An 18814-nucleotide genomic window follows, 5' to 3' on the forward strand; every position below is an offset into this window, starting at 1 on the left:
ATATGTCGATCCTCTATTGGAATGCTAGAGGGATAGCGAGGCTTTCCTTCTTGAGAAATGTTAGGCTCTTGATCCAACAACATCAGCCGCATCTTATTGTCATTTCTGAGTTGAGAGTTAGTAGGGCTGCTACCGCCAAGATCGTGGGCAAACTCCCGTATGATGAATGGGTGATGGTAGAACCGATAAGGCTATCTGGAGGCATAGTGGTTCTATGGCGTTCGAGGTTCGTTTCTTTCGAGCCCACGAGAACTATGAGTCAGGGCATTCATGGTATCCTTCAGGTTCACTCTCTTCCTAAATCTTTTTTCTTATCTAGTATTAATGCGCATCCTAAATTTCGCTTGAGAAAATTAATTTGGGCTGATTTGGAATTGCTTCACTCGTTCATGGATCTTCCTTGGATTGTTTTGCGCGATTTTAATGATGTTTGTTTCTCTCATGAGAAGTTCGGTGGTAGGCCGATAAAGGCCTACAAAGCTAATGCTTATATGTCTTGTATGCATTCTTGCAAGTTAATCGATTTGGGATTTATTGGTTAAAAATTCACATGGACAAATAAAAGAAAAATTGGTCCGATCTTGGAAAGACTTGATAAGGCCTGGGCTAATGTTGATTGGGTCTCTCTATTCCCCTCTGGTCACCTTAAAATCCTCCCCTGATTGACCTCTGACCATTGCCCCATGCTTCTTTGTTTTGCTAATAGAAGTGGTTTTCAAGCCCCTAAACCTTTTCGATTTGAACCTATGTGGTGTTTGGACCCTACGCTTGAGCCTCTTATTAACTCTGCTTGGTGTAACAGTAGCAAAGATTTGTTTGGAAAATTGATTGATTTGTCTGCTAGTTTAATGGTTTGGAATAAAAATGCTTTTGGTAATGTTTACAAGAAAAAAGCTCGCTTAATGGCGAGGTTGGAGGGAATTCAAAAATCCCAAGGTTTAAACGGTTTTTCAAATTATTTGTTTGACTTGGAGAAGAACCTTCAAGAGGATCTCTTGGAGATTCTTCATCAAGAAGAGCTTTTTTGGATGATGAAGTCTAGAGATAATTGGTTAGTGGATGGGGATAGGAATACCTCTTATTTCCACAAGTCGGTTCTCATTAAGAGAAATAAAAATAGGATAATTTCTTTATGCTCTGATGTTGGGGATTGTATTTCTAACCTTGTTGCTCTTAGATCTCACATTAGGAATTACTTTGTGAATCTATTCTCTTCCTCCCTTATAATTCCCCCCGATCCTAATGCTTTTCCCTTGCCTTTTGTGGAATCTAGAGTTAGAGTGTCTATCTCCCATCTTCCTAATCAGCATGAAATTTGGGGTGTCATTGCTAAGTTAGGGTGCTTTAAGGCCCCCAGGCCTGATGGTTATCATCCTTTTTTCTATAAGAAGTTTTGGGAAACCCTTAGCCATGACCTCACTTCTTTCATTAGAGCTATTTTTGAGGAAAAAGCCATCCCCGAGAGTATTAATGAGACTTTGATTGCTATCATCCCTAAGATTTCTGATCCCTCCTCCATCTCCCAATTTAGACCTATTAGTCTTTGTAACACGGTCTATAAGATTGTCACTAAGATCATTGCTAATAGATTGAGAGTCTTTCTTTCCTCTAGGATATCTCCTAAACCAGAATAGCTTTCTCCCGGGTAGAGGTACAGAAACTAATGTGATTGTGGTTAATGAAATTCTTCACTCTATGAAACTTAGGAAGGGTAGAAGGGGTTGGTTTGTGCTTAAATTAGATCTTGAGAAAGCTTATGATAAGCTTGAGTGGGTTTTTATGAAGAATGCTTTGGACTTCTTTGGGCTTGACTCCCCCTCCAATGAGTTGATCATGTCTTGTGTTTCCTCTGTGTCCTCTGTTGTGCTTGTCATGGGATCCCTACTGAAAGGTTTAAGCCTTCGAGGGGTATCCGTCAAGGAGACCCCCTCTCCCCCTACATCTTCATCATCTGCATGGAAATCCTTTCCCAGCTTATTCATAAGGAGGTGGAGAGAGAGGTTTGGACCCCTTTTAGCATGGGGAGAAAGCAAGTTCCTATTTCTCATCTTCTTTTTGCCGATGATATCCTCCTTTTTGGGGAAACCTCCATTGAGAATATTCTCTCTCTCAAGGAGACTCTTGTCACTTTATGCTCTTTCTCTGGCAGACCATTAGTGCCTCCAAAAGTAAGTTGTTGTTCTCTAGTAATACTTCCCAGAGTGATAAGAGTTTGTTCTGTGAGGCCTTGGGGTTTAGTGAAACTGAGCATCTCAGTCCCTACCTAGGATTTCCCATTTCTACTAGTAGGCCTTCCAAGAACAAGATGAAATTCATCTCTGACAAAATTACCAAGAAATTGGAGCTTTGGAAGTCTGCTATGCTATCCAAAGCTGGTAGACTTTGCCTTGTGACCTCTACCCTTAACACCCTCCCTAATTACTATTTCTAGTGTATGATGTTGCCCATGTCTTCCCTGAACAATCTGAATAGCTACCTGGCTAAATTTCTTTGGGGTAAGAGAGATAACATCAGAGGGTTGCACCTGGTGGGATGGGATAGACTAGCTACTCCTAAGGCTGGTGGTGGGCTTGGTGTAAGATGTTTTAAAGCCCTAAACAAAGCTCACATGCTGAAATTGTGGTGGAGAATGCTTAACCAAGAGAATAATCTTGTTGTTCAGGTGTTGAAAGACAAGTATTCTAAGGTTAATAATCTGTTTAGGTCTTTTTCTACTGGTTCTCACTTATGGAGGAGTCTGGGTAAGGTTTGGAATATCTTTAAGGCTAATATACAGTGGGGCGTAGGTAATGGTGAGGATATTTTCACTTAGGGAGACAATTGGTCTGGGGCTAGGTTCCATTAGAAGTTTAATCCATGGTCCCTTGCTTAGAGAAGAAGAGAATCTGATGCTTGATGAGTGTATGTCTAATCTGCAATGGGATTTCTCTAAACTGTCCTTTGAGCTCCCTGATCACATTATTAATGCTTGTGTGAGTGTTCCAATCCCTAAGACTAATAGTGATTGCCAAGACTTCATTTTCTCTACTCTTACTTCAAATGGAAAATTTGATTTTAAAAAAATCTGTTTCTTTGTTTTGTAATACAAATGCTGCAAGCTTTGATCACCCTGTGAATTTGGAATGGATTTGGACTGTGAAAACAGCTCCCAAAATCAAGTTTTTTCTTTGGCTTTGCTACTGGGATAGACTCCCTCACATGGTTACCTTGTATAGGATAAATATCTCCATCTCAGAGTATTGTGCTTCTTGTCATAATACCTCTAAGAATGTCGAGCTAGAGAGGTGTGGGACCTGCTCTACATGCCTGTATCTTTCTTCTCCCAAGACCTGAAATCTTGGCTTCACACCAACCTATCCCTTGCCCCCCTCTTCATCTCTTCCCCAACTTCCTTGGCAAACTCTCTTTTCTTATGTCACCTAGGAGTTATGGCTTAGGAGGAACAATCAGATTTTCAATCAAACAAACCAACCCCCAGATTCATCCCTCAGAGAGGCCTTAGCTTTAGCTTGGGAATTCAACTCTTCTCTGAAGATATCTTCGAGTTTGTTGTCTACTGTCAACCCTTGTGCTCGTTGGATCCCTCCTGACCCCCCTTTTCTGAAGCTAAACTGTGATGCATCCTTTAGCTTGTGTAATTCGTGATTATACAGGAGCTTGGGTGCTGGGATTTTATCAAAAATGCAGGGTCAAATATGTTATCATGGGAGAGCTAAATGCTATCTCTGCTGGTCTTAGTTTGATCAGAGATAGAGGTTGGGAACAAGTGCAAGTGTGTTCAGACTCAAAGCAAGCAGTAGAGCTCATCACCAATGCCATGACTGTCAAGGATGCTAATTCGAATATTCTAAAACATTGCAGGGACCAGCTTGAGAGTATGCAGGATGTTAGATTGTATTTTGAAGGTAGAAGTGCTAATAGGGCAGCTGATCTTTTAGCAAAGTGTTGTAAATCTTCCCCAAATCAGGATGTAACTTTTGTAATCTTAAATGACCCTCCAGACTTAATTCGGGATGTAATATTGGAGGATAAACCTCCCTAACTCTTATGTGGCTTTGCTAAATTCTTAATCTAATTTCTTGCCCCCGGCTTTGCATCGAAAAAAAAATTAACTAAAGCAAGATTCAATTAAAATTTAAAGATAAAAGGTGATATAGAACTAATGCTCACTTAAACAATGTACTCTACTTGGTTTAATTTTTTAGAATTATTATTGTTATTGTTAAGTTAATATAAAAGCATTTTTGTTTATTCATAATCCATTGATAGAATTCTAATTGATTGTTGGTGCAACGGTGATTGAAACTGCACTTGATAGGGATGACCGTGTGTTCAATCCCCCGCAACGACAATTGGGAGGAGACTTAAACCTAACCATTCAGAACTGATTCCCCAATTTGAAATAAACCAAAGGGTGAACCAATGAATACCAAAAAAATAAAAATCCATTGTTAGAATGGGAAGAAAGGAGGGAAAAGAAGTGCGTGGAGCCGTGGACTATTTTGCTTTATTTTCTGCAAATGAGCAGAAACATTTGCTAATCTTTGCATTTTAGCCAAAAAAAAAAAGATGCTCATTTTTACAAATAAAGCATTATTTATAATATAGAAGAAAAAAAAAGTTTATACCTGTAAATAAATTTGAAATTGTACATTTAGCTAGAAAATTTCACAGGCTCACAACATTAAAGATAAAAAAAATTCAAAAGAGAAGGAAGTGGAGGGGGGAAAAAATTCAAACTTGAAATAGAATATTCTCTTCAAGAAAGAAAAATATATAGTCCAAGGAATTTAGAGAATGTAATAGGAGAACAAAGAGTCCTACTCGGGTATGGATTTAAAGAAATAATATGGGTCTTATCTCTTATGAATATAAATAGAGAAAATATGTCTTAGGAAATTTAGAGTTTGAAAAAGAAGAAATATAGATCTTTTACTCTTATTGTATATATGAGAAGAAAAGAAAAAAAAATTCATTTGTACAGGTAAGCAAACAAAAAAAAATTGCCCATTTCATATAAACGAGTAAATATGGTGATAAATTATACCTAAGTTCAACCGGTTGTATGATTAAATTTGCCCTATTACAACGCTGTGATTACCTTTTTCAACAATAAGGTCTATTTATTTGTTGTAACCATAATGAATTAAGTCTAGTTTTCGATGTCTCTAGTAAAGATTTGTCACAGCTCACAAACTTGCAGGTGGATTAATATTTATTTACAAACTAAGTGATAAACCTTGTACAACTTCATAAACTATTGTTCATAAGATGTATGCTACTAATTTAACATAAACCATTCTATATGCTTACTAATTTAACATAATTACAGGCTAATAATACCAACCCACGAAAATTCACATCAAACAAGACCTAACATAATTCTGATGAATCCATCAATCCAATCATTTGGAAAGAAGTGAGAGAGGGAGGAGTTCTGATCACGTCACTCGGCTTCAAGGTTAAGTTTTCTAGTTTACAATCACAATGGTATATAACTGATTATTGATGCAAACAAGTCGTACAAGGTTCAAGAATTTTCAATATACCTCACAAGAAAGATATAAAATAAAGAATAAGAAAAACTATTGCAGCTACTAACATACATCTTTAAACAGTTAGGATACTTGTTAATATAATTCGGGAATTCACCAAAAAAAGAGATGTAAAATTTGAACTTGAAATACAAGGGGGCAACTAGCGCCGGAATAAAAGAAAAAAACAAACCTCCTATGCAGATACCCCCACATGAACTACGCTTGATTCCTGTTTCGCAAGGTACTAGGCATGTATTGAAGTAACAGCCAATTGAGCTTCTCAGTTTCCCATCTGGCTTTCAAATTCAAGCTGCTGGAACCTTCTTTCCATCCTCGATGAAGAAGATTGAGGTTTCTGGTACCTGCAATACAGAAGAAAAAAAAATTAGATAAATAGAAAGGTAGAAATATTATTAGGGGAAATGCACATAATGAAGAAAGTCTCACAATACCATTTTGAAACTGGTGCACAAACAATGCGAGGTAGTAACAGATTTATTAAGAAAGAGAAGACAACCCAGAAAATCACAATGTGAGGTAAGCAAAGACAATGCGAGGTAAGCAAAGACAACTTTGAAATCAAAATGTTCAAAGGGAATAGGTATTGTTAAGGCACGAGAGCAAGGAAGGCATGTTAAGCCCACTCTTACACCAAAATGTTAAACATCCAATAAGTATGATTTCTATGAACTTGCATCACCGCTCAGCATGCAACAAATTATAAGGTAAGAGCAAAAATCAAAGAAAGAATTGTTGAATAGTATATTACATCAGCCCAAGTGTCTGTAATAAAATCCACAATATCATAGGCTATATCCCCTTGAACATCAATTTGCTCCTTCTCCGTTGGTCCCTGAAATAGATCAGCCACAAGATTTAATTATTAAGTAGGTGAGCTCTGAGCAAAGCGAATAATTTATCTACCATTAAAAATCATATGACCTTAACAACGGACGCTCCTGTAGCAAACTTTTTCCCCAGCTTTTTTGAAGCATCACTGAGTTTGACACCTGAAAAATTCAACAAAATTAGCATACAGAACCCATACTGACAATGAATTAACTACTAATAAAAGCTACGATGAATCAAACACATTTTAACAAACAGGTCAGCAAGATGAATCCATTTAATAGAATAAGTCTGATTCATTTTGAGTTTTGAAGCAAGATCATATGGCAGTCATTAACATTTAGCTAGATATTTTTGAAATTTTACCTTTTTATGTATAGGTGAGTATCTAGTTGGCAAACTTTGAACCAGCAAAGAAATATCAATATACTAGAATTCTAGAAAGTTGGGAATTGACAAAATCTAAATAAAGCAAGGACAGAAAAAGGTTATGTAATCAAATTTCTTCAATAATAATTCTAATAAACATCATTGAACTATTGTAACATGACAATTGTTAATTATAACTTAATAGCAATTGAGTTGGTCAAGGGAATTTCAACCTGTTAACTTGTACATGAAATCACTCAATTGTAATAACATATGTAACAATAATCAAGTACTAATCCAAGCAGAAAATCTCACCAAAAAGTTCCAACCCTTTCACAGTAGTGATACATTTTCGTTTATTCCGTACAACCTTCTCAATAATAACTTCTTTCTTGTCCTACAAGCAAAAAAGAAAAAAAAAAATAGAGTTAGTGTTTTAATGCAAGCCAAACTCAAAAACAAGCTGCACAACTCCACACCAGAACAATTGTAATAAGAAGAACAAGAATTGCTATTGTTAACATACAGCAGCTGCCCAAACTGATGCTAACTTAATGACTAAAAAAAATGCATGAAAGGCAAATATTCCCAGAAAACAAGCACGAGATTCATCTACATGACTCTTCATTAGCTTAGAAAAGCACCCACCTACTACTTGAAGTTCAGTTATCCAAGATGTAACAGTGCTCTATTTATTTAATACTGGCACACACTTCACATGTGTGTTGTGTATGTTGTAGGCATAGGAATTAAAAAGCTGAGCAAGGTAGAGAATATAAGTTACGAGTCAACCTTGCCTATAATCATAATCAACCCCCATTTCATAGAAATATGTCTGCATCACCATCAGTTGAATTATTGTGAATGGAGATCGGGAAAGGAGGGGGGTAAAGCCGGTAAGCAAATATCTATGAAGCAAAGCAGGAAAAACTAAATACTCCCTCCGTCCCCGAAAGAACGACCCTTTTGGGCTGATTTTGCGGGTATTAAGAAAGTGAAAAAGATAGTAATAAAAGTACATTGGAAAGTGAAATTCACATGGAGTTTGCAAAAAAAAAAATAGAGAGAGAAAGTAATAAAAGTACATAGAAAAGCAAAATTTACATGGGGAAGTTAACTTTGCACAAATATTGTTGCAAATTGGAGAGTATTTTAATGCAAATGGGATGATCATTTTGGGACTAAATTTAGGCCATAAGGGTCATTCTTTTGGGGACGGATGGAGTATTTCATTCCTTCACAAAAATTCAGTGCTAGTATAAAGTGAAAGGAAAAGGGTTCTTGAAATATCAACCCTGAGCAAGCAAAAAAGAGATATTGAATATTAGTAACATTAAAGAAAATACCTTAAATAGGAGCTCGTCTACTAGATATTAAGTAGATTGCTTTCACAAAATTCATGGCCTAATAAAGGCCAAGGTCCATAGACAGATGGACTTCATCAAAGTATGAGCAGATAGCAGGAGATCAATGGAGGAGAGAAGGAAGACAGCCACACAACAAAATTCAGAAGGGCCAGCACAAGAACACGTAATATTGCTGAATTCTGGCTTCTATCAGCTGTTGAGATTTTGAGATCAAGACAAGGAGAGTAAAGGATGAAGGAAGCAGAATATAAGGGCCCTGGAAATACACAGGTGAATACACACTCTTCAACCCACGAGAAAATCCCTAACGAATCATATGAATGAATTATTGGTTTCATACATTAGGCCTTAAGTGGATAGATCTTGGTTCATCACATATAGCATCTACATTTGGGATTTTTGTGGATTGAGGCATCTAATTAATAAATTGACCTGCAAGGTGTAGAAAGAAAACAATATCAAATTTATACATGCCCCTTAAGGTTTCAATGCATACTCCCAGATCATACCTAGATTTGGTTAGTGTCAATAGAGTTGATTTATACTTTATGACGATTCTTACTATCAAAAGGAAGATAGAAGGGCAGTGATGTAACTGTCAGGGGGAGGTAAAGGATGTGGTTGGCAATAGAATTAACAATTCTCATAAGCCTCTCCCCACCAAAGGAGGACTAGGAGAATATTGAAAACTTTCACTTGGAACATAGAGAATCAATAATCACCCCACTCATCAATCCCACAAACTATAACAAAGTGGTATGTTTCCCTTTGTAACCCTCATCCCTATTGTTATCGTTCATAGTAAGTAGTATTATGTATGGTGGTTATTCAAAAGTTGATTGTTAGGTCCATGAAATCCCAAGACGTCAACCACCGCCAACCAGATGAACACCCTTGACCAAAAAAAGAGATATCATAGATGAAGACATAGGGGGAAGCCATTTGATTTGTTGACTGAAGCATGCATTTTGAATGAGGGGTCTATCTGAGCCAGTCACATAACCAGAGGAAGGCATGAGGCTAGTAGCTAAACCCAACTAATGCATTTCAGACATTGTAGATCTGATATGTGAGGAATTTAAAATAAACCATAAACAAAAGAAAAAAGCTATCAATTCATCCTTGACAGCAATTAGTAGGAAAAGCCATCATCCAAAATTCTGTTCAGCTTCAAACAGATAGATAAACAAAATCTAGCTCTTATATCTCCCACTACTGAATTCAACTAGGATAAGTTCTTCATGATGAATTGTTACAGCTCATAATCTGATTACTTCAAGATAAACAAAACAACATGACTCATGTCCAATTCCCACTTGCATCATAGGATATCCATACTCATTCACCGCTTCAAAACTTAAGAAACATATAAAGAAACTCAAATAAATCATATATGAGACATTATTTATAGTTTGTTTCGATGTTACCAAATTTTCTAGTATGAGATTCGGTACGGGTTTGCAATACTCTTTCTAATTGTTAAAGTGGCCAAAAGTTGCCAAGTTGCTAGTATAATCTACCATTTTCAGTTTGCAATTCAGTGTGGTGTATGGATAGATTAGATAACAATGGGTTGTTCATCTTTATAGCATGTACAAAAACATAATCCAAGCATGTTGGCCCCTCAGCCAATAAAGATGTGTACCCTAAGGGATTTCATAGCTCGCAATTGTAAAGTTATAAAATTCATGTAATCATGTTACACTTAGTAGCATCACTATTAAGAAATAAAATAAGGGTAAATTCACAATTCTTACTTTCTTCTTCACTTTCCCACCAGGAAGTCTTTTTACTTCTTCTGGTTGAGATGTTGAAGAGCCACCTGCACAAGCCAATCAAATAAGGAAAAGTTGTAGACAAGAAAATCCTAAATATCATTAAGGAAATACAACAGCCTTTAACATACATCAATTTAGAGTACTTATTTGTCACTTTTGGAATGATGCAAGAAACCAATATGCCAATATATCCAACTTAGGTTCACAAATCACATGGAAAAACAGTCAACAACTTGTTCAGGTAAAAGTATGATATGTGCTAAACATCAAGCAGATTGTTTTCGAAACACATGAGTTATCCGTACATATTGTTATAAGTCAACAAAGCCTAATGTAATGTCAAAAATACACTTCCTAACTGACATATTCATATCTTCAATGGATAAATAATTTTGCTTCCCAGAAAGAAAAGGAAATTTTAATGAGATAAAATAATTTTTTCAGTGATATTGCTTTCAAACAAAGAGCAAAATTTAGCAACAGAGAAAAATGTTTTAATCAGCGATAATAAAGCTAACCAATAAAGAGGGAAAGCAAAGTTCAAAGAGTTCAAAATAAGAGAAAAATTGTTGCTTCCCAAAAGGCACGCCCACTACACCTTTTATTTTATAAATTGAGGAAGAACAAAAGAGATGGCATTCTGCTAACACACATTCTATGCCTATGTGCAGCAACCATCAGTTTGCACGGCCTAGCGGCCAAGCTCTTTTCAATTCTCCAATGAGAAATAGATGGCATTAGTACTCCTACAATAAGTTGATATCAAATCTCAAGTTATGGGCTCTAGAAAGAGAAAGAGCCATGAGATGTTTCTCTAAAAGTCTAAATTATGCCCAAGATGATAGGGGGCACACATCATATGTAAAGCTAGTAGGATCACAATCATTTGTTTCTTTCATTCAACTCCTACTCAATTTCCCTGTCCTTACGAGAATCTTCAATAGCGAATCCTGATAATCACAAAGTGACTATTTCTGTTGGGTGTCCACATTGGGTATTGTAAATTTGATTATAGGTCAAATATGAGAAGAGTTGAGCCTTCATCGCCAAGAAAAAGGACCACATAAAGAGGGTAAAGATAACCCAAATCTCAAACAAATACACAACATAGATGAGAGGATGAAGTGAGCCTAACTAATCAAAGGGGGATAAATTTCATTACCAAATTTCTACCTACATATCTACAATATAACAAATCGTGGAAATTTCATAGAAGTCCCAAGTCCAAGCTATTGTATTTTGCACCAACACTATGGTCTTGGATTGGCTACTCTATACCATAACATCAAAGTGGATGCCTGTGAAAATTTAATGCCTCCAAATTCGAATATACTCGAGAAACCATATTTATACTTCACACAACACTCAAACCATAGAATTCACCATACTTCATCACCACTCTATTAATTTACTACATAGGCTACATGAGCAGTCCAACTATGAGAAATTTAATTAGCATTAATAGTCAAAAACCAATAGAGCAACTCAATGAGTAAATTTAATAACAAATAAAAACAGGAAAATTTATAACAATAGCTTCCACAACTAAGTAGCTTGGACAGTGTGTTACCAGCAGAAATTGAAGTGGACTGCATCTGATCAGATACCTTATCAACTTCATTGCCACCGCTCTCTGAATAGTCATATTAAAAGGGGGAAAAAAGACTATTAATTGACAATTAAAATAGACAGAACACAATCAAAAACGTTTTTTTTCTTTTCTTTTATTTTATGAAAAATTGAAAACTTTATTCCCAGAATTTTCTGGGTTTTTTTGCTATTGCCGGAAATTAGATTATTGAAAAACACCCAGAATCAAAAGATTGAAACTTTCTACTTACAATCAATGGGTTTTTGTGGGGCTTGTTAATAGCAAGAACATAATCAAATTTGAAGTAAAAAAATAACCATTAATCGGAAGAACAATCGATTGGGGGCATTAAAAAAGATGGAATTAGAGAAAAATTAATACCTTTAATAAGATCAGGGTAGACATCAGGAGCATTTTGGATCAACCAGGGTTTGCATTTTTCAAATTCAGGTCCAAATTCACAGTATTCTGCAGGTAAACCACAAACCCCACAGTATAGAACCTTCACTGCTTCTGGCTTCTCCGCCATTGAAAGTTTTCTCTCTCCTTTTCTGTGTGTGCGCGTAAAAAGAAGGAAGATGAGCGCAGAGGAATCTGCCAAAAAGGGCTCTCTTTGTGTTGGGTTTGTGTTTTGCAAGCAACTTTGGTGAAGAAGTGTTGGACTGTAGGTGCATCTTTATACTTGCGCACAAATAAAGGAATAACTGAATAAGGATCCAATCTTTTTTAAGTTTTGGGGTCAAATCAGGTGTGTGATTTGGGTCGAGTTACGTTGGATTCGGAATTTATCGGGTCACTTGGAATTTGATCATGTTAGTACAAAAATCGAGGCCGGATTAGTATATATTTATCGACATAGTTAAGGAATAGAGATGTTAATAGGGTGAGTCGGATGCGAATGTTGGTCCCTCCATCTTCATCTAATTATCTCTATCTCAAAACTATATCTTTATCTATCCTTGGCAGGTACAAATTTATATTTCGTATACCTTTTACCTTACCGAGTTTAAAATGAAATTAATGTCATCACACCACCTACTTGGGTATCAACCCACACCTGATACCTACCTTATTTGATCCATTTCTACTTTATTTGTCCCAAAATCTACCTCCCCTGTCATGAAGTTTTGACTTTGAATTTTCAACTCATATATTTACATAAAAATAAAAGTATAATACATTGATACAATTAGATAATATTGGCTATGCTGATAAATTATATATATTATTATATTTTAAAGATACTTGTATGACATAAGAAACATTTTTAAAAACTAGTAGAGCTTGGAATGAGTAGGTATGACTATATGAGGGTGTGTCACTCTAAAGTCCACTCGTGCTCCACTAATGACGAGCACAATACTCATTCCCATCCTTGTTCCATCGAGCCATCCACCACCAAACCTTCACCTATCCCCACCTACATGGTATAACTTGGGGCAAAGATACAATAACTTTGTGAAAGTAACCCTTATAATATAGACTGTTAAACCGAGTAACTATAGACACCTACTTTTGGCCTCTTGTCCCGACAGGAAGTGCGATGATGTTACAAAAATCCATTCTTCATGCTAGATCAAAGTTGAAGTATTTATGGACTATGAAATGCATTATGAAGTAAGTTAAAACCCATATTTGAGACCAAGTTATCTTAGAGCCTTGTCTTATTACTAATTAGGCCTAAAACGTGCTCATACATGTTTAAACTTGATTAATAACGGACCCAAATGCGTCAAGTGCAATGATTCGATCTAATGGATCTTACATTGTTGAAAATCGAGCCAAACAGATAAACCAACCATCATATTTCCGTGCCTGGCGTATACAGATGGATAGCCTTTGCAAAGAGCTTTCCAACGGTATATTTTAAGCTCAGGGCATGTTCACATTTACTGAACTGAGCTGAATTGAACTGAACTGAACTGATTGGAGCTGAACTGAACTGAACTGAACTAAATATTTTATGAGAGAGGGAAATTAGGAGTCGAACTGAACTGAACTGAACTGAACTTATTAGAGCTGAACTGAACTGAACTAAACTAAAATTAAGTAAATGTGAACAGGCCCTCAATTCCGAGCTAAAACGAAGAAGTTATGATCAAAACACCAAACCGGGCCCTAAAACCGACACCCTTGCACTCCAACGGCCATATCTTTTGACACATAACATATTTTAACCTAATTCCAAAGGCATTAGAAAGTTGGCATTCATAGCTTTCCAATGATATCTCACACGCCTTAATCTAACTTTGCAATCAATAGTTATGGAAGTTTTTAAAAATGCATTTTCGTATAAGGCAAATCGCATCAAGCACAACTCAGTGAGTTGCGCGCGCCTGGCGCGCAAGTCATTGAGATGCGTGCGGCACCCAGTGTGACTTAAAGAGTTACGCGGGCCACCCTAAACCTAGATTCCTACGCCTATCAATAGGGGTCTTCGTTCAACCCTAAAGAGGACGGAAAAATCAGAATTCTAACCCTAGCATTCTCAAAACCCTAATCTCTCAAGTTCTCTTACTATCATACTACTTTTCTTCTCTCTTCCCAAATACTTTCTCACCCTAATTGAATCCATTGAAGTCCTTAGAGGTACGAAGAAGAAAGAAAGTCCATAAAGCATTAAACGAAGATTTAACATAAAAGAAGAACGGTTAGTTTCCTGAGCACGTAGATAAATCACTTTTCTTTTATTGTTTAAATAACTTTAATTGAATAAATAGTGTTGTTTGATCACTTTAAAACAAACTTTTAATTAATTTAATTCACATAGTATTCTTGTGTTAATCGAGATTAGAATTTGAATAATTAATTGATTGTTTTATCACTCAAGTCAAGGCAAACATTGTTTATTTCTTGTTCTTTACACGAAATTGAATAGCGAATTTTGCAATGTAATTCCTACGTGACTAATGCTAATAAATAAAATCAACTAACTTAGTTTTTAGGAGCTACGTTGCATATATTGTTTAGTGATGAAATTGTGAAAAAGGAAGAGCTAGTAGAGGCCGTATTAGGGCTAGGATAGCGATTCCCCCCTAAAGGAAACGTTATTTTAGTACCCTCGCTACCGCACTCATTTCTGGTACATGTAGACCAATTTGGGCATGGGTAAACTTACGATTCGTGCCAATTATCCCTTGAACTCTACTTAGGAGAAAGGTATGGACGAGGTTTATAAGTTTTCCTAAAACTCATTGGCGACTCCTACTTGTTTCTTACAAAAAAGCATAATGATATAATCAATTCTAATTCAAGGTCCCCCAAACAGTCAGAAATTCAAATCCTAATCTACCCTAATAAGTGTAAAGTCCTAGGCTTTTAAAGGGGCATAGGCATTTAAGGAGAAGCATCCCCTACGATGGGCACACCTCCTTATAATAACCCCTGTAATACTGATCGATTAACCTCTTAATATTGAACGAGTTACACTAACGAGGTAACCCTTGTAACACTAATGAAGTAACAACCAATTTAAATCCTGACCCAGACCCGATGACCCGGCCTGGGTGACCCGAGCCATGACCCGAAATCAACCCAAAAACAGTGACCCGAAATTAACCAAAAACCCGAATCAACCCGACCCGACCCATACCTAACCTGAAGTGGAATTGACCCGACCTTGACCCGAAACTCGAAATGACCCGACCCAACCCGAAGTTGACCCGAGACTCGAAACGACCCGACCCGAAGTTGACCCGATACCCAAAGTGACCCGACATGTAACTTGAATTAATTGACCCAAATATACTTGAAACCTAAAGTGACCCGAACCAAAATTATCTTATACCTTAAATGACCAGATTTATTTAAGCTAAAGACTTGACTTGAGCAAACCGACGCGAAATAGAAAAAAACGGCAATCAAACTGACTTAATTTTTTTTTATTAATTTGTAATGTGTAACAGTGTAAGTAATTTACATATTTTGAGCATTATTTTTCTCGATTTCTTCGGCCTTTTATCTCTACAAGTTATTAAAAATTCGTAAAAACATTGAAATTTAACGACTATTCTACGGAGTTTGTCCATAAGATTAAAAAATTAACTAAAGCTCGAAATAAATGTCACATTTCTCACAAGTCTAGAAAAAAAAATAGTACAATAATAATGCGTACATAACATAATGTTCAATACCAAATGAAATTACAAAATATCTTATGGTCAAACAATTACTATGTTCCATGAAAAAAGTTGTCTTAATAAATATAGTGAGTTTCTCATCAAAAAATAAATAAATACATATACAGAGTTGAATTTAACCCAATGCATCGACTCGAATATGAGCCGACCCGAAGTTGACCCGAAAATTGGACCCAAAGATTGACCCGACCCGAACTGACCCGACCCAAACTCGACCCAAAATGTTGACCCGATACCAGACCCGACCAGATTATCAGTCGACCCGAAATCAATCCGAAACCCAAAATGACCCGACTCGACCTGAACTTGACCCGATAACTTTTTTACCAGAACTTGACCTGAACCGAAATAACCCGACCCATACCCGATCCGAATGACCCATTTGCCAGGTCTAACAGCCATGACGGTTGGCCAAACTATGTACATATAAGAATTTGTGAAGTTTTAATTATTCAATAATGTCAAAAGACAAATATAATAGAAAATCGATAAAACTAAATTTTATAAGTAAAAAAAATAATTTAGGTTAAACAACAAACTTTTTAATTTAATAAAATTAATTACAATTCATCAAAAATAAAGTTTAGAGAAGTAGAGAACAATTTGTTTGAAGAAGTTTTTTTTAGAAGAACCCTAACCTAGGGTAGAATAAATAGGTTTTTTAAATTCTTCCCAAAAAAAAAAAAAAAAAAAAAAAAAACCAATCAAATTTACTTGATTTTGACAAAATGGCCTTTCATCCTCTATCCCTTCTAAAAAAAAGAAAATTTCTACACAATAACCCTTAAAACCTTTAATGAAACATTATTTTAACATGAAAATGGAGAGAAAAAATTGAATAGGTATAAAGTGGGCTCTACTAACGGCAACATGTAACGGAAGGTTAATGACAAGATTACAACATAATCAATAAATGCACCTTGAAATTACATTACATCGTAAAACTTTTAAAAGGAGGGGGCACAATGTGGAAAAGTAAACTGTGTAGAATTTCCAAAAAAAAAAAAAATCTATCTCTCATGGACTCATGGTCCACCGCAATTTCTATCTTACTCTTGAAGTACCATGCACACGGTACTCCAGGTTTATAAAATTTATGTTGTTTTGATGTTAACTTCTTATTATTTCAATTTATATATATGTCATTTTGCCCTTTTTCTCAGTCATCTTCCTCTCACACTCACTCTCTTTCTTCCTCTCAGTTACTCCAACTCAAAATCACACACTTTCTCTTCCTTTATTCTTCCAATTTTCTGGGTTTCCCGGCAATTAACCTTTCATTCTCACAATCTCACTCTCTCTCTTCCTCTCACTACTCCAACTCGAAATCAAAGACACTTTCTCTCTCCTCTTTTCTTCTTCCAATTTTCGGGTTTCTTAAAAATCAATTAATTTGAAGCCATTTAAGGGTTCAAATGTGTTCATGTCCAGAAATTTAATACCTTCTGAAGTGTTCGATTCTCTTCATGATGTCTTAAACTCAATACTGCTAATGTTATTTTAATGTGAACTAATTATTATTCAATTTATATATATGTTATTTTTAAATAAGTACTTGTTATTTTATATAAATTATAAATAGCATGAGTTGAGGTTGAAATAAATAAGTAAATAACATATTGTTGTAACAAAATAACACAACATTTAAGCAAAATAACATAAAGTGTATGCAAAATAATTCTAACATATTGTGTAAGGATTACCATAGTATTCCAGGAATATATAATACTAATTGATGGTCCACCATCTTGTTCAATTTGTCATGTTATCCACTCTCTCTTTCACTTCTCTGTTTCTGGCATAACCTTCTGCTTGTATTTCATACTGCAAATATGGAAACTGGACACTAACTGCTCAACTTCTTTCGATTTCAAGAAATATAAGGTCCAATTCATTTTCTCATTTTCTAATTTTTTTTTTCAACTACTGCAAGATATCATATATTCATATATTTTTTAAATGTAAAAATCAATATATATACTTTATATCAATTTATCATTGTATGGGTAGATTAGTTGCAATGCATACAAGTAGGGTTTATTTGGTTGAAAAAAAAAAATTGGGGAATTGAAAATTTAGTGAATTTGGAAATAGGTTTTTTTTTTTTTGGTTATAGTTAAAGTGAAAATGTGAGAAGTGTAAGGCCCTGTTCTTTTGAGCTTATGGGAGACCAGAGCAGATTAAATTTCAGCAGAGCAAAACAGAGCAGAGCAGAGCAACTCTAAAGAACGGGGTCTAATTTATGGATATCTCCAATGCCCACAAACCATGGAAATACTCATGATTTGCAAATGTCTTCGTAACAACCAAATAAGTTTAGCCAATTCCTAGAAAATTTGATGTTCGATTTTAATTTCAATGAAATACAAATGCCTATGGTAATTTAATTCTGATGGCAATCAAACAATACTTGGATGTATATGCACGCGTGACATAAGGAGTTATTCTCTTGACGTGAGGGAGAAATAATACGTAGTAGTTAAGTTGATCGTGCCATCGTGTTACTTGACTTAGTATACGACAATTAATTCTGGACATAGGGAGTTTATAACTTGAATTTTATTTGTCTGACACAGAGCAACATACTAACATGAGTGTTCTACAATTGTGGATGTCAACGAATATAGATGATAAGGCTTGGTTCACCCTGAAGTTAGGTATCCTACAGTTTGCCACAAAGTTGATTTTAATGGATGTATTATGTTAGGAGGGAAATCTGGTATTAAATTTCGTTCTATATTGCTTATTTAACAGTAAATTGTAGTGGGAATTTGAAATTATAAGCATTAAATTTAAAACTAGAATTACAAAGTAGGTGGTACAATCTAGAACAAGCATGGAAATAGATAAGTAGTTCACACATATGCATATGAAGCTGTCTTTTAACAATTTCCAATCAGTTTCACTAATGGGTGGTAAGTACAATAGGATAGGCTGTAGTTTCACCGAATTTTGGTAACCGATGTAGTCTTGATGTCATGGTGTACATAATATGATAATAAGCATCATTTTAGTCGCTTCTATTTGATCGTATTACTTTTTGGTGTGGATAGATCAGGGATTGCTGTTTGTTTGTTTATGTGTTTCTCTGCATCATATTTTGCATCAGAAACTAGATAATGAGAGCAAAGTATTGATTTTAATCATAACTCTTTTAAGTTTAGGAAGCAATGGAGGATAATTA

At 35.6% G+C, this 18814-nt stretch overlaps 2 protein-coding genes across 2 annotated transcripts; one reads left to right on the plus strand and one right to left on the minus strand.

The window, feature by feature from the left end:
• Positions 1–1695: 1695 nt before the first annotated feature.
• LOC145577776 (uncharacterized) lies at positions 1696–2431 on the plus strand. Its single transcript, XM_081635226.1, has 2 exons — positions 1696–2000; positions 2158–2431. Exons 1-2 carry the CDS (start codon positions 1696–1698, stop codon positions 2429–2431), a joined length of 579 nt encoding a protein of 192 aa, XP_081491352.1.
• Positions 2432–5475: 3044 nt separating this feature from the next.
• LOC145578902 (translation machinery-associated protein 22-like) lies at positions 5476–12145 on the minus strand. The gene is made up of 7 exons (XM_081636198.1): positions 11873–12145; positions 11471–11533; positions 9880–9944; positions 7071–7152; positions 6480–6547; positions 6307–6390; positions 5476–5899 (listed from the first exon to the last, which is right to left on the minus strand). Exons 1-7 carry the CDS (start codon positions 12018–12020, stop codon positions 5843–5845), a joined length of 567 nt encoding a protein of 188 aa, XP_081492324.1. The 5' UTR covers positions 12021–12145; the 3' UTR covers positions 5476–5842.
• Positions 12146–18814: the final 6669 nt, after the last annotated feature.

The sequence above is a fragment of the Chenopodium album genome, chromosome 14 (assembly GCF_948465745.1).
Source record: "Chenopodium album chromosome 14, dcCheAlbu1.1, whole genome shotgun sequence".
Lineage (NCBI taxonomy): Eukaryota > Viridiplantae > Streptophyta > Magnoliopsida > Caryophyllales > Amaranthaceae > Chenopodium > Chenopodium album.

Bases quoted from the DNA above. Each gene is read 5' to 3' on its own strand.
- LOC145578902 (XM_081636198.1), bottom strand. From the start codon at position 12,020: ATGGCGGAGAAGCCAGAAGCAGTGAAGGTTCTATACTGTGGGGTTTGT. The intron at 11,534-11,872 runs GTATTAATTTTT...ATGACTATTCAG, and splicing joins CTACCCTGATCTTATTAAAG to AGAGCGGTGGCAATGAAGTT. The intron at 6,548-7,070 runs GTGAGATTTTCT...TGAATTTTTCAG, and splicing joins GAAAGGGTTGGAACTTTTTG to GTGTCAAACTCAGTGATGCT.
- LOC145577776 (XM_081635226.1), top strand. From the start codon at position 1,696: ATGAAACTTAGGAAGGGTAGAAGGGGTTGGTTTGTGCTTAAATTAGAT. The intron at 2,001-2,157 runs GTTTGGACCCCT...GCAGACCATTAG, and splicing joins ATAAGGAGGTGGAGAGAGAG to TGCCTCCAAAAGTAAGTTGT.